We start from the raw sequence: 21,419 nt of genomic DNA, 5'->3' as shown, positions 1-21,419 counted from the left end.
AGCTAAATATAGGCATCTGGACATATAACAGAAAACGAAACAAAAAAGTACCAGTCCTGTTTTGAGGGAAGAAATCAGCCAAGAAAATGTTTCATGTTTAGATTATTTTAATCAATTGAAAAAATAATAAAAAAATCTCAAAACATTTATTTTGTTACATTTGTGGTATGAAAAAAATAATAATTAAAAGAAGTTCACAAAAAAAAAACAGTTGATTCTGGGTTTAATAAATGAAGGCATTATTAGAAATTCTACGCAGCAAAGTGACATACTGGCACATACAGTATCATACCCTCCCACCTGCCCTATGCTGTTGAGGACAACGGCTTCTAAATTAGAGTAATATTATCATGCCATAGATATCATTTTGGCAAAAAAAGGTTAAATAAATCATGTCTAATATTTAGCTAAATAACATGATTATACACAATCCACTGGTATATACAACATTTACAACAGAAAATATATTAAAAAATATTTTCACACTAGGTGTCTTCATCATTTCTTCAGCATCCTCTCCTTCAATTCTTTTTGTTGGCCTTCAAGTTTTCATTTCAGTGTGACTCTGGCTCTGTTCCAAAACCTATGAGCTGCCTACCTGTCTGCTGCCTACATATCACATTGTTGTGGCAGATGAGTGATACACTGAGCAGACAAGAAGTGACTCTCAATATATTCTACCAAGCTCCAAAAAAGGACAAAAAAGCAGCATAAAATTACCATGAAAGTATGATAAAAGTTGTCTATACATCTCATGTGTTTTATTCAGTCACCTGAAGCCATATGATTGATTGGTGTAATAAACAAGACTGAAATTAAACATTTTCTAAAATGCTGCGGATCTCAATCAAATATGGCACTTCTTGAAGAATGACATCAGGCTGGACACCCATGACATCATTAAACATCACTTAATCAAAACTGATGTCTGGTAGCAAATTTGACTTGAGATTGTCAGTGTACAATATTTAGGTCTGTTCATCATATAACGATATCGTATGGCTTGTAAAGGAAAAGTATGCACAAGCCACTTGAATCACTTTTATAAAATTGTAATTTTGATTGATCTATTTCTATATAAAAAAAGACTCTACAAATCAGATGAAGAAAGCTTTAAAGCTCATTTAACGTCGATTTAAATACAAACCAAGCAAAGTTTTGTTTTTCCAGAAAAGGTTATAATCTGTATTTTACCTGTGTTCAGGCTGTCTATCTCTTCGTTTTCCTCTTCCTTCTCTTTTTTCTCTTCAGGTGTCTGGTCTTCCTCATTTTTATCTGCATCTTTAGTGTCCTGCTCTCCCAGTGTCTCAAGCTGCTCCTCAGGTGACTCCTCTTCATCTTCACTCTCATTTTTCAGTATCTGACTTTTCTCCTTTTCTTCTTGCGTTTGTAAGGATTTCTGGCTCTCTACTTCTGTGTCTGTTTCATCAGCTTTGCTGTTAGCATTTTCTTCTGCTTCATCTGCATTTTCGCTGTTTTTCTGATTTTTTTCTAGTTCTCCTTCAGCTGTGCTTATAAATGAAAAGTACTGTCAGGAATTGGTCACTTGTTGCAAAGTCCTGCCTATTTAAAAGGCTCGTCCAATCCTCAAATAAGAAGACAGGCTGCCATGCAAATTATACAGTATGCAAATATCGTTTGGTGAATTCCAGCTTCCAGGTGGAACCAAAAATGAAGTGCTTAGAGCCTTAGATGTTTGCCCCTTTGAAATCAATGGCTTAGCTATCCCTTAAACTTCAACTGAAGCAGATCACGAACAACACTTAATGAGGTATAACTTACGTTTACAAAAACATTGAAATGCAGAGAATATTAATATATAAAGGGATTATATATACAATGACATAATACATTTCTGATCAAATTTTTAAGGAAGTCAGACTTTCTGCGCAGTCAACAAGCAACTGCTAACTATAGATTCTAAAAGAACTGCTATTTCTGCCTTATAAGACAATTCAAAATTATATAAATAAGGATGTATAATTTAAGCTAAAGTACATAATGCAAAATTATATAACTTTAGTTTTGTACAAATAGAAAATCAAGTAAAGAAGATATAGAAATTTTCAAAAAATTCCAAAGAGAGTACAAACTCTAATCCCACCATTTCCCAGACAAGCTGTATTTTACCTGTGTTCAGGCTGTCTATCTCTTCGTTTTCCTCTTCCTCCTCTTTTTTCTCTTCTGGTGTCTGGTCTTCCTCATTTTTATCTGCATCTTTAGTGTCCTGCTCTCCCAGTGTCTCAATCTGCTCCTCAGGTGACTCCTCTTCATCTTCACTCTCATTTTTATCTGCATCTTTAGTGTCCTGCTCTCCCAGTGTCTCAATCTGCTCCTCAGGTGACTCCTCTTCATCTTCACTCTCATTTTTATCTGCATCTTTAGTGTCCTGCTCTCCCAGTGTCTCAATCTGCTCCTCAGGTGACTCCTCTTCATCTTCACTCTCATTTTTCAGTATCTGACTTTTCTCCTTTTCTTCTTGGGTTTGTAAGGATTTCTGGCTCTGTACTTCTGTGTCTGTTTCATCAGCTTTGCTGTTAGCGTTTTCTTCTACTTCATCTGCATTTTCGCTGTTTTTCTCATTTTTTTCAAGTTCTCCATTTGTACTTCCTGTGTCGTCTTTGTTTTTTTCTGTTATAGCAGATTGCGGACTTTCCTTCAAAAGTTTTTGTCCTTCATGAGTTTCACCTGCATTCTCCAATTCACTCTCCTGATCCCATTGTTCATCAGCAATAGATTCTTTAAGAGCAGTAAGTCTGGTACGGCAAGGGAGTGTGGCTTCAGATGAACCTAAAAATAAACCACTCAGAGACCTTAACAACAGATCCAAGCGTCAACATTGAAAGACATTCATTCTCAATAAGAGCTGAGAGTTTATAGTGATATTTAGCAACATGTGCAACAAATCTGATGTCAGCATGTCTAATTACAATGTTATTACTAATAATGGCAAAAATAGTAAATCTTTTGTTACCTGGCATAGCCTCCGTTGGTACATTTCTCAACAGGTTATTGCATTCACCTACATTAGTAGAAAACATTTTTGTATATAACAAAAATATATATAACTTTAGTTTTGTAGAAATAGTAGAAGTAGAAAGCAAAGAAGAAATATACATTTTCAAAAATTCTTATCTTACCATTTTCAAGGTCCATTTCTTTTAGTCCAGACTTCCCTACTTCTCGTGCATGTACATGACAAAAAGAAAATTATGATAATCTATGTAATATAATCTTTGTGAGACATGGGTGTTAATTAAAGATGCATCTTGAAGGTGATATGTTGAATATTTTTTCATGGCACTTACGCTTTTGTTTTTTACGTCTGTAGAGGTAAAATGCCAGCACAGCAAGCAGAATAATGAGAAGCACTGTTACTATTACGACTGGAACAAGCACAGCAGGGCTTTCTCTGCCTGCAACCAAAACCATTCAAGAAACAGCTTAAAGCATCTACCATCAAAGTCTCAAGGTACTGTGTTGAATGATTTACTAGCTCACCTGTGTGGCAGTCTTGCAGAGTGAAGTCTGTGGTCCTGCTTCCAGCTTTATTCTTCACAGTGCAGGTATAGACTGAGTTATGGTTTACCTCCTGTTCATTAACAAGAAGTGTTGGTCCCAGCTGTTTTATATTAGGTCCACTCCATTCATAGCTTGGCTGAGTCTGGGATACCACTGAACAGGACAGTTTATTAAAATTCGAAGTCTCATCCAGTTCACAGGCCACCTGAGGCTCCGGCAGAGCATCTAAGACACAGAAGCAGGCAGGTATTTAATGATAATAGGTCATTTTTAGATTATAAATCAACAATTACCTTTTCAGTGACTAATGTACTTTCTGTGATTTAAACCATTTTAGTGTAATGTATTGTGTAAATTGAAATACAGCTGATTTACACAATTCTCATTTCATACCACTTTCATACTAGCCACTGAAAAACCCATATCAGTTGACAATTAGATACAACACCTAAACTTTATGAATCCCACCATACAGTAGGTCTAAAAGCATGCTGGTCATGTCTCCACTTTATAATGAAAATTATTTTTACACAGAATTTAGGAAATCAAACAGTTCCTGATATATACAGTAAGTGGTCTATTCACAATAATCTACTGTAGGAGACTACTAGGCACTAATCTGCACATAATCATCTGAGATATATAGATAGCTTACCCAAAACTGTCAGATTATGACTGGCGATTTGAGCATTCCTATTGATCCAAATTTCAGACTGATATTTGCCACTGTCTTGGCTGTTTAGTTTTCTTATTGTGAGCTGTCCTGTTTCAAAATCAAGATCTACACGGTCTTTAAACGAGCCATATTTCGCCACCTCACTCCCATCATATTCCAGAACCTTGTTGCCATTATGTGTCCACAGTATTTCTTCAGGCTTTCCACGGATGCTTGGAGTAAGTGTGATCTTGTTTCCACTTTCGCCATAGTTATCGCAAAAAACCAAATCTAAAGAAGCAGATGAATAAAATCCCATTAGTGAAACAACGTCTTACACCCTGTGGGGGAATCTCAGAAAAAAACATATCCGGGCCATATATCACAATAGATTAATACAAGATTTCATATTATGCTGAAAGATTATTAAGCGTGTTTAATAATCTATAGCAAAATACACTTGGACACAGTAATGTATTGAAGTGACACTGATTGTCATTAATGTAATAAAGCAATCTCGACTGTATAACAGTAAAGGTGTTGTAATGCAATGTTTGTAATTAGTCAAATTAAACTGAATAATAAGGAAACACACACAAAATAGTTATTCCAGTTGTAAATAATCAAATTGCGCAAACTTAATATCGAAGTTAATATCCTTAATGGCATTTGATCTTCGTTTTGCAAAACATAGGCTAATTACTTATTTAATTATTTTAATTTGGGGGTTAAATATGACCTGGACATGTTCTTAGTTTGTTTCGTTAAATCAACAAGTCGCCACCCACAACAAACATAATATTGCCAACAAACAACAAATCAGTTTTTCTTAATCAGGTTTTATATGCTTTATGTATCTGTACAAAAGATCACAGAACAACTTCAGTCTAAAGTTCAGTGAAAGTCCCTAACTCAAAGAGAGAATGCAGCAAAGTTTATACACGTTCAACATTTAATCTTGTTATTCTGGCTTCAACAATGCCTTAATGTTACTTCACCTCCGCTCCATGTTTAAAAAGATTTCGGACTTACCTTGAGACAAACAGAAACATGTAACGTAAACCGAAAACTTCATAAGTGCCATCTTCTCTCGAGAGTGTTTCTTCTGTGTGTGAGGTGCTACTTAATGGCGATTTGAATTGAAACGTTAAACACATTTGCTGCATGAGTCTCGACAGTCGAGGCTAAAAACCAGGACAATTAAACATTCAAAAGTTGCCACAGTGTTTTGAGGCAGTGAGAAAAGAAAGTCAAAAACCCCCGACGAAAAGTACCGAGCGACCTTTGAAATAGGCGGAGATAGAAGGTGATGAACGCACCTTTACAAGCGGGGTTAAGCTAGTTTTGTTTTCGATATTCGTGACACATTCAGAGATAAATGGCAATAACTCCAAAACGACTTGCCCTAAAAAAATAATGTGACCGCGAAAAGGGCAAAGCTGATCATGTTTCACAGCCTTCTTTTCATAATTTTGCCGTCGCAATGTGCATTAAATTTCGGTAAGGGACCGTGGGGAAAGTGCCAATTTTCTTCGTTTTTTGCTATGCCTCAGTGGGCGGTGTTTTTGTAATAGCTTTTTAGTTAAAGGGCCTGCAGACATGAGACCAGTGTCAATCAATAGAGGGGGACAGGGGACACCTTTCACAACCTTTCATTGTACCCCTACTGGTAGAAAAAGGAATTGCATGTCCAAAATGAACCTTCTTTTTGTAATAACTTTTTACACCAGGGAGTCAAAGACATGAAACCAGTGTCAATCAATAGAGGGGGACAGTGGACATCTTTCACAACCTTTCATTTTACCCCAAGTTGATAATTAGGGAATTGCATGTCCAAAATTAACCTTCTTTTTGTAATAACTTTTTACACCAGGGAGTCAAAGACATGAGACCAGTGTCAATCAATAGAGGGGGACAGTAGACAATTTTTCACAACCTTCCATTTTGGTACAAAAGGGAATTGCATGTCCAACATTTTTTTGTTTTTTGTAATAACTTTCGTCAGCGGAAAGATAGAGACTTGAGACCAGTGTCAGTCAATAGAGGGGAACAGTGGACATTTTTCACAACCTTTCATTTTAGGGAATGTTTAGGGAATTTCATGTCCAAAATTACAAACTTTTTGTAATAGAGTTTTCTATCAGGGAGACAGAGACATTAATCCAGTGTCAATCAATAGAGAAAAACAGTGGGCATCTTTTACAACCTGTCTTTTTACCCCTACTGGTGGCAAGTGGGATTGCATGTCCACAATGAAAACTTTTTGGTGAGATATTTTTTATTCAGGGAGACTGAGACTCGAAGTGTCAATCAATAGAGGGGGACAATTGACATGCATCAACCTCTCTTTTTCTTTTAAAATACCTAAATATCACATTTGGACTGTGTTACTTAATTATAGATTTGGAGTACTCAAAACTCAAATACAACTTTAGCAGACTTGGAGTTGTCATGCACTCTAATGCATTTTCACTCAGACTTGAGCCTTTGGCTTTGGGACTCAAAAAATACTTACGTCACTGACCAGATGCTTTGTTACAAAAGAGACATTCAGATTTCACATGTGTTTTTAAGTCTTGACATTACTTGCTCACAGAATTTTCCTCTCAGTGTGTGAATGCCAAATTAAGTAATTTTTTGTATGTTCTTACTACACGCTCAAATACACAAAAAGTTATGTCAAAATGCCCGTCTTGGAGAGTATCCATGTAAATGCAGTCGGTTATGTCATAGGTGAACCTAAACAGTTAGGAGAAATACAGATGTGTTCAAATATTTGATCCGTGCATCAGGTCTTAAAGCGACAGCAGCGTAAAATCTGCTGCCGCCGACTGTGTTGATAATGTTAATCAAACCAAAAAAATAAGAAAATCACTCACTGCTCTTATCTGAATCACTTTAGTAACTTTATTTAATACATACCATAGACTGTAAAAAAAAATGTTAATCCTGCAGACAGATGTAGCTTTGCACAATACCAGCATCTACAATGATTTTGATCAGCATTTGTTCATAGCAGAGGACTCTATCAATACATGGTACTGACCTTAAACAAATCCTCGCATATAACGTTGAAGAATGCAAAAATAGTTAAACGTGATTTGTTAGTTATGATTTATAAGACATATGATCAGTTGTTAATATAGTGAGTAAGTAATGTTTAACAGCTCATTAAAATGCAAATAAAATTATTTATGATTTTGTACATCTAAAATATAGTTATCTTAATAACTCTTTTCCTTTTTACAAATTGTACATGTTGAAAACTAAAAATTCTAAACAATAAAAAAAAAACAATATTGTCACCTGTTTTAAAATATGGATTATTACTAGATCATGCAATGCTAAATAAAAAATGACAATTTATGACCCAGCTAATTAATTAATGATCTAGTTTCACTATGGAATTTCTTGCATAATGAAGATATATTCATATTCAGAACATTTGTGGTAATATAGAGTCTTAGAAGTGTTTTCTATTGCTTTTTAAAACTATCAATTGAAAGCCAATATATCTCTGATTGATTTAACTTCATCTACCTAGTCATGATCAATATTGTCAACACCAAGAGCTTTCTCTCAATTACACCAGATATGTACAATACCACTGGGATCCACTGAATAAAAATGAAAATACAATTTTGAAATAAGGTGTTGCGTATAAGTCAATTTTAACACACACACACACACGTTGGGTATTAAGGTATTATGGTGATATTCAATAGGCATATATTCCAAACTGTATATTCTGTCCCACTACATTACATTAACCTACCCATCACACAAAACTTTCTGCATTTTTACATTCTCAGAAAATATAAATCTGTATGATTTTTATGCTTGTTTCCTCATAGGGACAAAAAATTTCCCAACAAAGTCAAAATTTTAATACCTCTGGGGACATTTGGACCCCATAACTTAGGGAATACCAGTATAACACATTGCACACACACACAAAGTGATTGTAATAATAATAAGAAGAAGAATACAATAAATAAAAACATTACATGACTTGAGGGCACTTGAAGAAAAAAATAAACCTTAAGGTAGGCCCTATTTTCAAAAACTGCCTCCCTCCAAATCATGTTCTGCCACACTTTAACCTTGTTGAATTACAGGATTTTTTTTCTGGTAAACATGTAAGACCCTTACTGCTTGTAAGCAAATTTACCACAGAATATGGCAGCACAGCCCAGTACTCCACACTTCTTTAAAACCTTTTAATGCATTTCTTGTTAAACTGCTTTGAAATAATATGTATTGTGAAAAGAGCTATAAAAATAAATGTGAATTAATCCACACAGAGCTGGGAGTAGTAATGTTTCTATTTAGCACCTAAGCATCCCGAGGAACACTTTTATGCTGAAATGGTTCTTGGTGTTAGAATTTAGGGTTCCTTAATCCAGACCTTTGGTTTTACAAATCTGTAACTGTCAAAGCACCTCATTACTGATTTTCTGGAGCTCAGCAATCCACCTACACAGAGTCTCAACACAATCCCAACAGGTAAATGATTTCATTCTAAAATGTAAATACAGTTTTATCTTTAAAATTGTAAATGGTTTCCAAACAAACATGTTATTTCCTATTTTTACAAACCCAATTCCAAAAAAGTTGGGACACTGTACAAATTGTGAGTAAATAATTAATTCTGAAATCATATACATGGTTAACCATATAATATTCTGACATTAATCAGTGGTTCTTCTAGACCACCTTTGTCTAGACGCCGACAGCTGATAGCTTCGTACAACTTAATTAACACTCAAAGTATTAATCAGCGGTTCTTCTAGACACCCTTTTGCTGTAATCCTTTAAATACAAAACCAAGATAAGACATCCTCCAAATGGATACGTGTAATTTACATTAACCCAGGTCCCAGACCTGGGTGGTCGACACCTTAATGGGAACAAAAGGTAATTTGCATGTAGTGACCCTCTACAGTAATCAAAGTATATTTTAACTCTTAGGATCTGGATTATCTTTTGGTAAGATTACGACCATTGTACCACTCGCCCTGAAACTATTCAAATGAAACCAAACATGACTGTAAATCTTATTTGCATTCATATAGAACATTATATTCTTGACCATTCTGAGTGAGCTGGGTGAAATTCCCTTTTCTAACAGTAGGTGTAAAATGGAAGGTTGTGAAAAATGTCCACTGTCCCCCTCTATTGAATGACATTGGCCTCATGTCTCTATCTAATTGTTTACGAAAGTTGTTACAAAAGAAGGTTAATTTTGGACATGCAATTCCCTTTTCTACCAGTAGGGGTAAATGGAAGGTTGTGAAATATGTCCCCTGTCCCCCTCTATTGATTGACAATGGTCTCATGCCTCTGTCTCCCTGATGTAAAAAGTTGTTACAAAAGAAGGTTAATTTTGGACATGCAATTCCCTTTTCTACCAGTAGGGGTAAAATTGAAGGTTGTGAAAGATGTCCACTGTCCCCCTCTATTGATTGACACTAGTCTCATTCGTGTCACGAATATCGAAAACAAAACTAACTAGCAGCGACGCAAGCAGTGAACAATCAGGCTCCTGTTCTTGCTGGTGTGTTTTGGTACTTCTTCCATGGTAATATTCAATCGACTAGGAAATATCACACACACACACACACACACACACACACACACACACACACACACACACACACACATGTCTGGTCAGCTATCCTTGTGGGGACTCTCCATAGGCGTAATGGTTTTTATACTGTACAGACCGTATTTTCTATCACCCTACACCAACCCTACCCCTAAACCTACCCCTCACAGGAGACTTTCTGCATTTTTAGATTTTCAAAAAAACTCATTCTGAATGATTTATAAGCCTTTTGAATTAAACACTGACACTGAAAATGTCCTCATAAATCACCTTCTCGTTGTAATACCTATGTCACACCCATGTTATTATATAAATTTGTGTCCTCATAAACCACATAAACACACACACACACAAATGCATTATTAGCGAATAACAAATCTGTCCGATTGAGAACCTGCTGTTTGTTGGCAGTGATTTGAAAAGAATATCCTCATTTTAAAAATTAAAGTATAGGCTATTATAAAATATTTTGAAATTTGTATGAACCCTTTAAAGAGCAGCCCTCCACGTACATGAAAATGTGTGAGGTATGTGAATGTCATGTCTGTTTTCATATTTCAGTAAAGAAGTAGCTTTCTGAAAGCAATATATTTATTTAAACAATATTACATCACACTAGTGCTGCCATTACAGAGACATTAAACAAGCAAGTGGTTGAAATGATAAAACAGACTAGTTACCTATCCTTACTGATGTGGATGCACCTCTATCTGAAAATGGATAGATTTTAATTAAATGTTTTCTTTTTTCAAATGATTTTCTCTTTTTAGGCCACTGATGAAGAACAGGCGGTGACTGGGATGAATGCTGGTCAAAGAGGAGAATGTCCTTTCCCCCAAACTGATGCAACTGGTTTTAAAGGAGGAGGCTGCCCTGGATGATGTAAAAGATGCCTTTGCTGTGTTGACGGGGCTTCTTCATGACTACATCAGCTATGCTAAAGAGATCATGAAAATTGGCAGCGATGCCTGATCTGTATTCATGAACTATGAAACAAACTGTAAGTGTATCATTTGTAAAAATGTTAAATGCTTGTTCTGTGTTGTTGTTGTTGTTGTTGAGTTTACACTCTGTCACTCATGCACATGCTCACATTCTTTCACACATATGTTTCTGATAATATCAGTGTTAATGTTGTGGTTTATTTACTGTCATGCCAGAATAGTTTGTAAACTATTGTATAATAATGTTTTTGTATAATATTTTATATAATATATCAAATTTACCAAAAAAGTCCAATTTGATCTTAAAAGTTATATTCAACCAATGTTCAATGCTTCATTTATAAACTCTGTAGCTGTTAATGCCATACTTTTATGCATTTCTTCTTACATGCATGTTACTTTTGACTGTTTTCTCTTGTTTTAAACTGGGGAAGTCGTGGCCTAATGGTTAGAGAATCGGAGTCGTAACCCAAAGGTTGTGGGTTCGAGTCTCGTACCGGCAGGGGTTGTAGGTGGGGGGGGTGAATGTACAGCACTCTCTTCCACCTTCAATACCATGACTGAGGTGCCCTTGAGCAAGGCACCGAACCCCCGACTGCTCCCCGGGTGCCGCAGCATAAAAATGGCTGCCGGGTGTGTGTTCACGGTGTGTGTGTTCACTGCTGTGTGTGTGCACTTTGGATACAGAGCACTAATTCCGAATATGGGTCACCATACTTGGCCACATGTCACGTCACTTTCTAAAGTGATAGTCTGTGTGTGTAAAAGTGATTTTAAAATGAACAAGATTTGTAGGTTTAATGTCTAGCTTGATGTGGGTTCATTTTAGCCTAGCAGTGTAGTAGTTTTACATTATTATATGATTATTATATGATTATAGATACAGCCTTAATGAGCAGAAGAACCTTCTTTAAAAAACATAAAAATTCTTACTTTTGACCGGCTTTTCAAACTTTTGACCGGCAATATATATATATTGCCGGTCAAAAGTTTGACCGTTTTTTATATAATGAATTTCATATGAATGAAAAATGGTGTAGAAGCCCCTTACCCTTGTTGTAAGCCTAAATTTGACATTGTAAACCTCTCAAATATTTCAGATTTTATTGGTTGGATGAAATGTTGTTCCAGGATCAACAAGGATGTTGATTCAGGAACATGTTTTACTTGGTGAAATCGTGTTCTTTCCCCCCCCCCCCCACACACACACACTCCCAGAGATGCACATACAGGAACTTACACCACTTTGAGCTTGTCATCTTAAAACAGAGCTACTCAGAGACCCGAGTGAAAATGCTGCTAAACTTGACATTAATTCTCTTCAGTTTAATCTTCATGTTCCCCCCTGGTAAGTTGTTGTTAAGTTATATAGCCTATATGTTTTCTGGAATGCCACTTATGCCAAATTTTCCTCTAAGTGAGTTATAAGTACACCAAATAAAAATGCTCCTGCATGGTTTTTGCCTTTAGATCGATTTTTAGTTTAATTTATCATTCTTCAGAGTTGTGGAACAGAAACATAAACCTCTTTTCTGCGTTTTAGATACAGATAGTAGATTGTTTTAAAACAGTTTTGTTTGCTTGCGTATAATATTCATTCACATGTAATATAATTTTTTTTAATGAATAATTTAGTTATATGTTTCTCATGTAAGATTGTTTGGGTAAAACGGTTTAAACATATCACAGTCTTTTTCCCACGAATGTGTTCAATCTCAGATCAGCGATATATACAGGTCAATGGTACTGTGTGCTTGAAACGCAACACGGTAACATATTTGAACTGATACTTTGGGTCCACTTTTTGCTGAACTTTTTATACCACTTTATTTTTTAGGTAAATTTGTCTCTTCGTGTATCTACAAAGCTGCAGGTGATAAAGTTGTGATTTCATTTGATGATGAAAAATTACAAGAGGACAATGAACTGAGATGGACGCATAATAAACAGAGAGTTTATTTGAAAAAAGGCTTGCAAATTAAGCTCAACATGCTCAACGTTAGTGAAGATGGATCACTAATACTGGAGAACGTACAGAAAGACAAATCTGGAGAGTACAAGGGCATTATCTATGATGCAGAAGGAAAGTTAAGAAAGGAAACCGTACAACAGCTCTGTGTTCTGGGTAAGTACTAGCTTGTGTTCTGCTGCTATTCAAACACATCTCATTTCTCTCCTCTCTATTTGCTCCACAAAGTCATGCAAGACCAAGTGTGTTTCTGCAATAAGACTTGCTGTTGTTGTGTGCGTTTCAGAGCCAGTGCTTGAACCTACAGTCATGGTTGAGTGTGTAGAAAAAGGAGTAAATCTGACTTGTAGTCCAATGAGCAAAACTGAGGTTGTGTCCTGGATGAAAAATGGCATTAAGACTAATGCGACTCATGCCTTTTTACATGTCATTTCATCTGAGCTCAAACCTGGAGATAATTTCTCATGCACAGTCAGCAACCAGATAAGTAAGAAGTCAGCAAAAAACGTTGAGCCAGTGTGTTCTGATACAGGTCCAGTATATCAAAATCATTTGACATACATATTGCATGACAACACTGGTTCGATGAAACTAATTTTTAAAGGTCCACATGCAACAAATGCCAATAAAGACAATGAAATAGAAGTGCACAGCAACAGTGGAAATGAAAATACAAATGGTATTTGTCTATTTCCCTCACAAAGTTCCTTATGACTATGTTTCCACCACAAAATAGCCACTGAGGAATTTCCGTCATCAAGTTCCTTTTATTATCCTTAAATGTTTGTCAAATTAAATGACACACATATTACATAAAATTCCATCATTATTGTTAAAATATTATTGTGCAAAAGTGATCATATACTATATTACACAGTACTTTTTCTGATCTGTGAAATATTTTGAATAATGATGCTAAGCCATACTGTTGTCACAGCTGATTTCCTGCATCACCGTGTTTCACGTCTCTGAAATTACATATTAGTCTCATTCCTCACACAATAAAAATACCTTCAACTTTGACTAATAGATGATCAGGTGTTTTTTAGGTGTTTATGTTGTGATAACGAGTGGCTCAATCTAAATGATCCCTTACGTTATAGATTGAAATTAATTCATCAGTCGTCTTTTTGCATAATTTGCCATTTCATACAGTTATGAATGCTGGTCATGATATTGTTGATAAGTCACTTTGTTTGTATCCTTTCTTAGATATGTCTGAGAAGAGATTTCTATTTGGCTTGGATTTATGGTGGCTGCTGGTGATCCTGACAGGGGGAGGAAGTTTCCTTCTCATACTCTTCATCATCTGCTTAGTCTGTGTCTGCCGCTGCTGCAGACGAAACAAGAGGAAAGCAAAACGTATATCTTCAGTAAACTATGTTCAAATACATTTGTAAAATACTGTTTTTATATACAATCTTGGAAGAGATTAGAACATCCAATTGTAGGTGTGACTGAGATAATCATGTGGATGTGTTTCTCAATAAAACTGCAACTGCAATGTCTTATTGCAAATGCAAATGCAATGTTCATTAACAACAACCAATTACATTCTACTGTATCTCTCTTTTGTTCAGGGGAAGAACAGCATCAGCTTGTCTCTTTAATGCCATATTACCTAAATCGGCCTGATGACCAGCAAAAGCCAGCATCCTTTTTGTCTAGTTATAAATAGGTTAAACTAACCCTAACTTTAACAGAAAACTTTCTGCATTTTTACAGTAAACTTTTTCTCATTGTATTTTCTTCTGGCGCCCCTACTGGTGGTCATGGACTTGTTTGCCCTGCATAAACCATTAACCCTGCTAGATTTTTCCATGCTTCATATTGACCTGTACATTTGTTCTGCTATCTGCTAGTAATAAGTTCCGGTGGATATGGCAACACACAGAGTGACTTACACTAAACCAAATATTACATGATTTCTTTGCCTTTGCCTCTCTTTACATCTCCCCCAGATGACAGCATTGCACTGAGAAAGTGAAAGCACATCATGTTCCACTGAACTAGTATTGGAAACCTAATTGTGTGTGACAAAATGAATTTGAGGGTATTAACCTAGTCGGCAAATGCAGAGTAAACATAAGTTTCAAAGTATTTTTATATCAAAAGATTGTGCAATGATTGTGATCTGTTGCAAAATAAACACATAGACTGGCCATGATTTGTGTTACCAATTTGTGTTAATATGTGAAGTATGCCTATCTATGGTCCATCCAATCCATCCTCTAGTGCCGCGGGAGGGCTGGAGTCAGTCCTAGCATCTCGGGACCGAGGCGAGAGGACACTCTAAACATGTGGTCAGTCCTTGATATACATCTGACTTCTTTACTTCTTCACAAAATGAATCATCAGCAGCATTTGTTAGTGTTTTCTAAACTGTTCATATCGAGAACTAGGAGTACCAAATAAGATACATAATAAACATGTCAATTAAAACACATACAGCGTTACACATTAAAACCGACATTCAGCGCCGTTGTGCTTCGGGCATCCCGAGTTCGAGTCCAGGTGTTCTGTTGATTTGTGCTACCCTGTTCGATTTTGCTACCTCCCATTAAAACAGTGGGTAGTACAATTCGACAACGAAGAATGCTACCTGTAAAATTATGGTCTACACCTACCCCAACCCTAAACCTACCCTTACAGTAATGCAAATACAGTAATTATGTGTTATATTCGCGGTTGTAGCTAGAAGGGATACAGCTACAGGAAACCAACAATAAATAATTTTTCTACCTATTATATTGTGTTTTATTAAAGTCTACACCTACCCCACCCCTAAACCTACCTTTACAGTAATGCAGATACATTAAATATTGTTGTTCAGCATGAGTAAAAGGACGCAATATTGATATGCGCATGCGCAGTAAACCCTGGTAGGACAAAATGTCAGGACACCTGGCTCATGGACCTTTCTCGACCCCATCCCCTTCTCTCTCCCACTTTGCGTCCTGTCCTCTCTACACTGTCCTATTAAAGTTTAATATTGAAATTAAAGGCAAAAACGCATACAATCAAATCTTAAAAACAATAAACAGTTTTAAGTTTTTAAAAGTTTTTATTTAACTAATATTTAAAAACATGGCAATCTTTATACTACTCTAATTAATTATAATTAAATAATAAATTGGTATAAATGGCATCTACCCAAAACTTTGAATAGTACTGAATTACTGGCAGTGTACTGACACTCACCCACACACACTCCCAGAGAAGCAACGAACAGGAAACTGTGCCACTGTGAGCTTGACGTCTTAAAACAGAACAACTCACTCAGAAATCCGCGTGAAAATGCTGCAAAACGTGACAATAACACTCCTCATCAATTTAATCTTCATGTTCTCCACTGGTAGGTTGTTGTTAAATTATATTATAGGCCTATTATTATCTTTATAGTTTCTTAAATGTCACTTGTCTGATCATGGACAGGTTTTCTTCTTAAGTCAATTATCAGTAAACCACATAAGAAATATTTTGCATGGTTTTTGGTCAAATTCATCAAAGATGTGTAACAGAAACGTTTTTCTGATTTTACGGAAAGTTTTTTTTTTTGCTTGCAATCAAATTGTATTGCGTTTCACATGGTTTCATATGAACCATTTATTTACTCATTCATATGTCTCTCATGTATTGATTCCTTTAAGTAAAACCATTTTAATATATCACAGTCTTTTTCCCACAATTGTGTTAAATCAAATAATGCCAGCAGTATATAAAGGTCAAGGTGACTGCGTGCTTGATACATACAAAACACACAGCAACATTTTCTCACTGTATTACTGATACTTTTGCTTAAAACGTTTATACCACTTTATTTTTAGGTACATTTGTCTCTTCGTGTATCTACAAAGCTGTGGGTGGCAAAGTTGTGATTTCATTTGATGATGCAAAATTACAAGAGGACAATGAACTGAGATGGACACATAATAAACAGAGAGTTTATTTGAAAAAAGGCTCGCAAATTAAGCTCAACATGCTCAACGTTAGTGAAGATGGATCACTAATACTGGAGAACGTACAGAAAGACAAATCTGGAGAGTACAAGGGCATTATCTATGATGCAGAAGGAAAGTTAAGAAAGGAAACCGTACAACAGCTCTGTGTTCTGGGTAAGTACTAGCTTGTGTTCTGCTGCTATTCAAACACATCTCATTTCTCTCCTCTCTATTTGCTCCACAAAGTCATGCAAGACCAAGTGTGTTTCTGCAATAAGACTTGCTGTTGTTGTGTGCGTTTCAGAGCCAGTGCTTGAACCTACAGTCATGGTTGAGTGTGTAGAAAAAGGAGTAAATCTGACTTGTAGTCCAATGAGCAAAACTGAGGTTGTGTCCTGGATGAAAAATGGCATTATTACTAATGCGACTGGTGCCTTTTTACATGTAATTTCATCTGAGCTCAAATCTGGAGATCATTTCTCATGCACAGTCAGCAACCAGATAAGCAAGAAGTCAGCAAAAGAAGTTAAGCCAGTTTGCTCTGACACAGGTATATCAAAATCATTTGACATATGTGACCCTGGACCACAATTTTTTTTTCGAAATTGAGATTTATACATCATCTGAAAGCTGAATAAATAATATTTCCATTGATGTATGGTTTGTTAGGATAGGACAATATTTGGCCCGAGATACAACTACTTTGAAAAACAATATTTGGCCGAGATACAACTACTTTGAAAATCTAGAATCTGAGGGTGCAAAAAAATCAAAATATTGAGAAAATTGCTTTTAAAGTTGTCCAAATGAAGTTATTAGCCATGCATATTACTAATCAAAAATTAAGTTTTGATATATTTACGGTAGGAAATTTACAAAATATCTTCATGGAACATGATCTTTACTAAATATCCTAATGATTTTTGGCATAAAAGAAAAATCTATAATTTTAACCCATACAATGTATTTTTGGCTATTGCTACAAATATACCCCAGCTGCTTAAGACTGGTTTTGTGCTCCAGGGTCACATATATAATCTCATGCATGACAACGTTGGTGTCTATGAAAAACGTGGACTCTTTAATTAAAAAATGTTTTATAACCCATTTAAAGATCTATATGCAACAACTGCCAATGACGACAAAGAAAAAGAAGTGAACAGCGAGAATGGAAATGAACAAAATATAGGTAATTGTTTGTTGCTGTAGCTCATGTTTCCTACCATGGATCTGCCACTGAGGAATTTCTGTCCTGAAGTCCCTTTTATTAACCTTGAGTGTCTGACATGTAGAATGAAATACATCTGTTACAAAGATCTGCTTACTGTTCATTATCCATTTATGTTATATGCAAAAAGCGAAATCATGCTTTTGCATCAGTTTTCATTTGCTGAAATTATGAATAATAGTGATGACAATGTCAATAATTTACTCATCTTTTGGCATTTCATAAAATTATAAATGCTGGCCATGATATTGTTGATAATTCACTTTATTTGGATTTGATCCTTCTTTAGATGTGAATGAGAATATATTTATATTTGGCTTGGATTTATGGTGGATGCTGGTGATCCTGACAGGGGGAGGAAGTTTCCTTCTCATACTCTTCATCATCTGCCTTGTCTGTGTCTGCCGCTGCTACAGACGAAACAAGAGGAAGGCAAAAGGTAAGCTTCCAGTGAACTATTTTCAGAAACATTTGTCAAATATTGTTTTTGTATTCAGACTTAGAACAGATGAGAACATCTATTAGGTGTGGTTGAGGTAATAATATCATTCAGTGTAGGTATGTTTCTCAATGACAAAAATAACTACAGGAGCAAAAGAGCATAATCATAATCTAAATATTCTGAAATATTCTTAAAATTATCACCAATTCTCCATCATTCAAAAAAAGTGATTTCACATCCTCCTGTATCTCTCTGTTGGGCAGAGGAAGAAGAGTACCGGCTTACATCTCTAATGCCAGATCACACAAATCCGCCTGATGAGCAGTACATGCAAACCACATCGGAGAGGTCTTCTAAAAGCAAGCGTCCTCTTCCACCCTTACCCAACCCCCAAGGTCCTCCTTGTGTTGGACCGCCATAAGAGAACAACCTGGCCTCCCAGAGACATTGAGACCAAGACCAAGACCAATGCTGAATAGAATATTGTTTATAATATATATACTGTATATATATATATATATATATATATATAATTGATATATTGGTCACAAAAGTTAGAAAAAAATAAGTAATAATTTAATAATAAAAATAATAAATAAAATAATATATATTTTTGAGTCTCTTAGGCTCAGCAATGTGGCACACCAATAAATGTATCACAAAAAATATTAAGCAGCAAAAGGTTTTCCACATTGATAATAATAAGAGCCATTATTCACCACCACCAACCGATCACCAATACTAATTGATAATAATGGACAGCAAATCAGCATATTAGAATGATTTCTGAAGGATCATGTGACACTGAAAACTGGAGTAATGATGCTGGAAGTTCAGCTTTCCATCACAGGAATAAATTACATTTTAAAAATATATTAAAATATAAAAAAGGTGTTTTAAATTTCACAATATGAATGTTTTCTGTATTTATTTGGTTTAAATAAATGGTGTACTGGTGAGCATAAATTACTTAAAACATTCAAAAAATCATACCAAAACTAATAAAAACTCCAAAACTTTTGAATGGATATATATACAGTATATATATATATATATGTATGTATATATATATATACAACCTGGCCTCCCAGAGACATTGAGACCAAGACCAAGACCAATGCTGAATAGAATATTGTTTATAATATATATACTGTATATATATATATATATATATATATATATAATTGATATATTGGTCACAAAAGTTAGAAAAAAATAAGTAATAATTTAATAATAAAAATAATAAATAAAATAATATATATTTTTGAGTCTCTTAGGCTCAGCAATGTGGCACACCAATAAATGTATCACAAAAAATATTAAGCAGCAAAAGGTTTTCCACATTGATAATAATAAGAGCCATTATTCACCACCACCAACCGATCACCAATACTAATTGATAATAATGGACAGCAAATCAGCATATTAGAATGATTTCTGAAGGATCATGTGACACTGAAAACTGGAGTAATGATGCTGGAAGTTCAGCTTTACATCACAGGAATAATATTTAATTTAATATAATAATATAATAATTTTACACTTTAAATATATTCAAATATAAATCAGTTATTTTAAATTGTAATATTACAATATTATTGTCTTTACAGTATTTTTGATGCGCATAAGATACTTATTTCAAAAACATAAAAAAAAAAATCGTAACTATTGCATACTCTTAGTGTATGTTAAAAAAAAAAAGATTTGGATGCACCTGATTTTTTAGTTTATTTTTTTATGTTTCACTACTTTCAACAATTTATAATAATTGTAAAGTCATCACTGAAGCCTGATCAAAAGAAAGCCTGATATTAAAATGTTGGTTTGGTATTGTACGTTTGAGTTTGTATGAATTTTTTACCTCTTATATTATTCTAAACAAACATGTCTAGAACTTCAACCTAAGTTCAATAATTCCTTTGTAAATAGTAAACGTTCCACTGAATCTAGGTCACTTCCGTCAAGTATATGCAGTTCTACGTGACGTTTTGTAATTGTGCTCTGTGAGACCACCTTTGTACATGCAAGCACAACAGACTTGAACTTGCACTTTTCCTGTTTTAACTGATGTTATTGAATTGTGGTTGCAAGATGTGCTCCAGATTAAAAAAACAATACATATTTTTCTCACACACAGTCACTCAGTCCATTAGTCAAATGACACCTTACTTATACACGTACTCTTCAAAAGCCTCAAGAACATTTTATATTCATGAAAAGATTTGGGTCTCACTTTACGAAAATTGCGAACTTAAGTCTTTTATTGTGACTCACACCATTCAAATAAGAAGTTAACATTTAAAATTAAACCGCAGCATGAGTTGCACTGAGGTTTCACACGTGGTGAATGGAAACGTAATTCTGACATTTGGTTTAGATGTGTGAATGTGTTGGTATTCATGTTTGCATCTGCCTACCTCACTGGGGATATTTGAATTTCTCATCTTGAGCGCCATGTGAGAAATTCAGCAGTCACAAAGTTAACTTGGTTATGCTCTTGTGAAGACTAAATGGAACATGTTGGTATCATATTTCCACACACTTTCAAAATAAGGAAGGATCTTATGAATATACAATATGATGAGTGTTTTGTATGTTTCTTGTTTGCCTTTGAAGATTAAACTTTTTAAAATCTACATAACTAATAATAATAGTATAGCTAGTAAGAATAGCTTAGATAGTTGAGCACACTTTAAAGTATGCATGTGTTTCTGAGTTGAAAACATGCAAGTGTGTTAACCTGTTTTCATTTAGATTTCCTCGCTCTTGATGTCTGAAGTGAAACTCACAAATGTGCCCTCTCAATCTAGCGCTCAATCTAGTTGTGTGAAAAAAAACAAAAACATTATATAATTTCATCTCGGCACAAACTATTAAAGAGTAAACTAATGAACTAATTAGAGATCAGAGCATGTTGGTTAAACTGTCTTTTTTTTGCAGTTTGTGGAAGGTTTTTACCTGTTTGACAAAGAGAGGATGTGAAGAGATTGATGTGATGATAAACTGTCAAAGATGGCCTGTTCTACAGAGAGCAGAACAATGAGCACCATGGGCATCTCAGTTATATATATATATATATATATATATATATATATATATATATATATATA

At 35.0% G+C, this 21,419-nt stretch overlaps 3 protein-coding genes across 3 annotated transcripts; 2 read left to right on the top strand and 1 right to left on the bottom strand.

Moving 5' to 3' along the window:
- Positions 1-1,135: 1,135 nt before the first annotated feature.
- LOC107549897 (ABC transporter F family member 4) lies at positions 1,136-5,652 on the bottom strand. Its single transcript, XM_016231083.1, has 8 exons — positions 5,210-5,652; positions 4,178-4,468; positions 3,502-3,747; positions 3,309-3,416; positions 3,141-3,179; positions 2,975-3,022; positions 2,131-2,790; positions 1,136-1,506 (listed from the first exon to the last, which is right to left on the bottom strand). Exons 1-8 carry the CDS (start codon positions 5,259-5,261, stop codon positions 1,136-1,138), a joined length of 1,815 nt encoding a protein of 604 aa, XP_016086569.1. The 5' UTR covers positions 5,262-5,652.
- A 6,260-nt stretch (positions 5,653-11,912) lies between these two features.
- On the top strand, positions 11,913-14,914 carry LOC107549924 (T-cell surface antigen CD2-like). Its single transcript, XM_016231110.1, has 5 exons — positions 11,913-12,077; positions 12,567-12,854; positions 12,985-13,230; positions 13,911-14,060; positions 14,279-14,914. The coding sequence occupies exons 1-5, from the start codon at positions 12,023-12,025 to the stop codon at positions 14,374-14,376; spliced, it is 837 nt and encodes a 278-aa protein (XP_016086596.1). The 5' UTR covers positions 11,913-12,022; the 3' UTR covers positions 14,377-14,914.
- Positions 14,915-15,955: 1,041 nt separating this feature from the next.
- LOC107549923 (uncharacterized) lies at positions 15,956-18,822 on the top strand. Its single transcript, XM_016231109.1, has 6 exons — positions 15,956-16,053; positions 16,526-16,813; positions 16,944-17,189; positions 17,754-17,828; positions 18,157-18,306; positions 18,573-18,822. Exons 1-6 carry the CDS (start codon positions 15,996-15,998, stop codon positions 18,728-18,730), a joined length of 975 nt encoding a protein of 324 aa, XP_016086595.1. The 5' UTR covers positions 15,956-15,995; the 3' UTR covers positions 18,731-18,822.
- The last annotated feature ends 2,597 nt before the right edge of the window (positions 18,823-21,419 follow it).

Source organism: Sinocyclocheilus grahami, unplaced genomic scaffold (genome assembly GCF_001515645.1).
Source record: "Sinocyclocheilus grahami isolate Dianchi unplaced genomic scaffold, SAMN03320097.WGS_v1.1 scaffold383.1, whole genome shotgun sequence".
NCBI lineage: Eukaryota > Metazoa > Chordata > Actinopteri > Cypriniformes > Cyprinidae > Sinocyclocheilus > Sinocyclocheilus grahami.
Note: the sequence above shows the minus strand (reverse complement) of the source record. Positions and strands in the feature narration are given on the sequence as shown.

Bases quoted from the DNA above. Each gene is read 5' to 3' on its own strand.
- LOC107549924 (XM_016231110.1), top strand. From the start codon at position 12,023: ATGCTGCTAAACTTGACATTAATTCTCTTCAGTTTAATCTTCATGTTC. The intron at 12,855-12,984 runs GTAAGTACTAGC...TGTGCGTTTCAG, and splicing joins ACAACAGCTCTGTGTTCTGG to AGCCAGTGCTTGAACCTACA. The intron at 13,231-13,910 runs GTCCAGTATATC...ATCCTTTCTTAG, and splicing joins GCCAGTGTGTTCTGATACAG to ATATGTCTGAGAAGAGATTT.
- LOC107549923 (XM_016231109.1), top strand. From the start codon at position 15,996: ATGCTGCAAAACGTGACAATAACACTCCTCATCAATTTAATCTTCATG. The intron at 16,054-16,525 runs GTAGGTTGTTGT...CTTTATTTTTAG, and splicing joins AATCTTCATGTTCTCCACTG to GTACATTTGTCTCTTCGTGT. The intron at 17,190-17,753 runs GTATATCAAAAT...ACCCATTTAAAG, and splicing joins GCCAGTTTGCTCTGACACAG to ATCTATATGCAACAACTGCC.
- LOC107549897 (XM_016231083.1), bottom strand. From the start codon at position 5,261: ATGGCACTTATGAAGTTTTCGGTTTACGTTACATGTTTCTGTTTGTCT. The intron at 4,469-5,209 runs GTAAGTCCGAAA...CTGCTTCTTTAG, and splicing joins ATGTTTCTGTTTGTCTCAAG to ATTTGGTTTTTTGCGATAAC. The intron at 3,417-3,501 runs GTGAGCTAGTAA...TTTTGGTTGCAG, and splicing joins TCTGCAAGACTGCCACACAG to GCAGAGAAAGCCCTGCTGTG.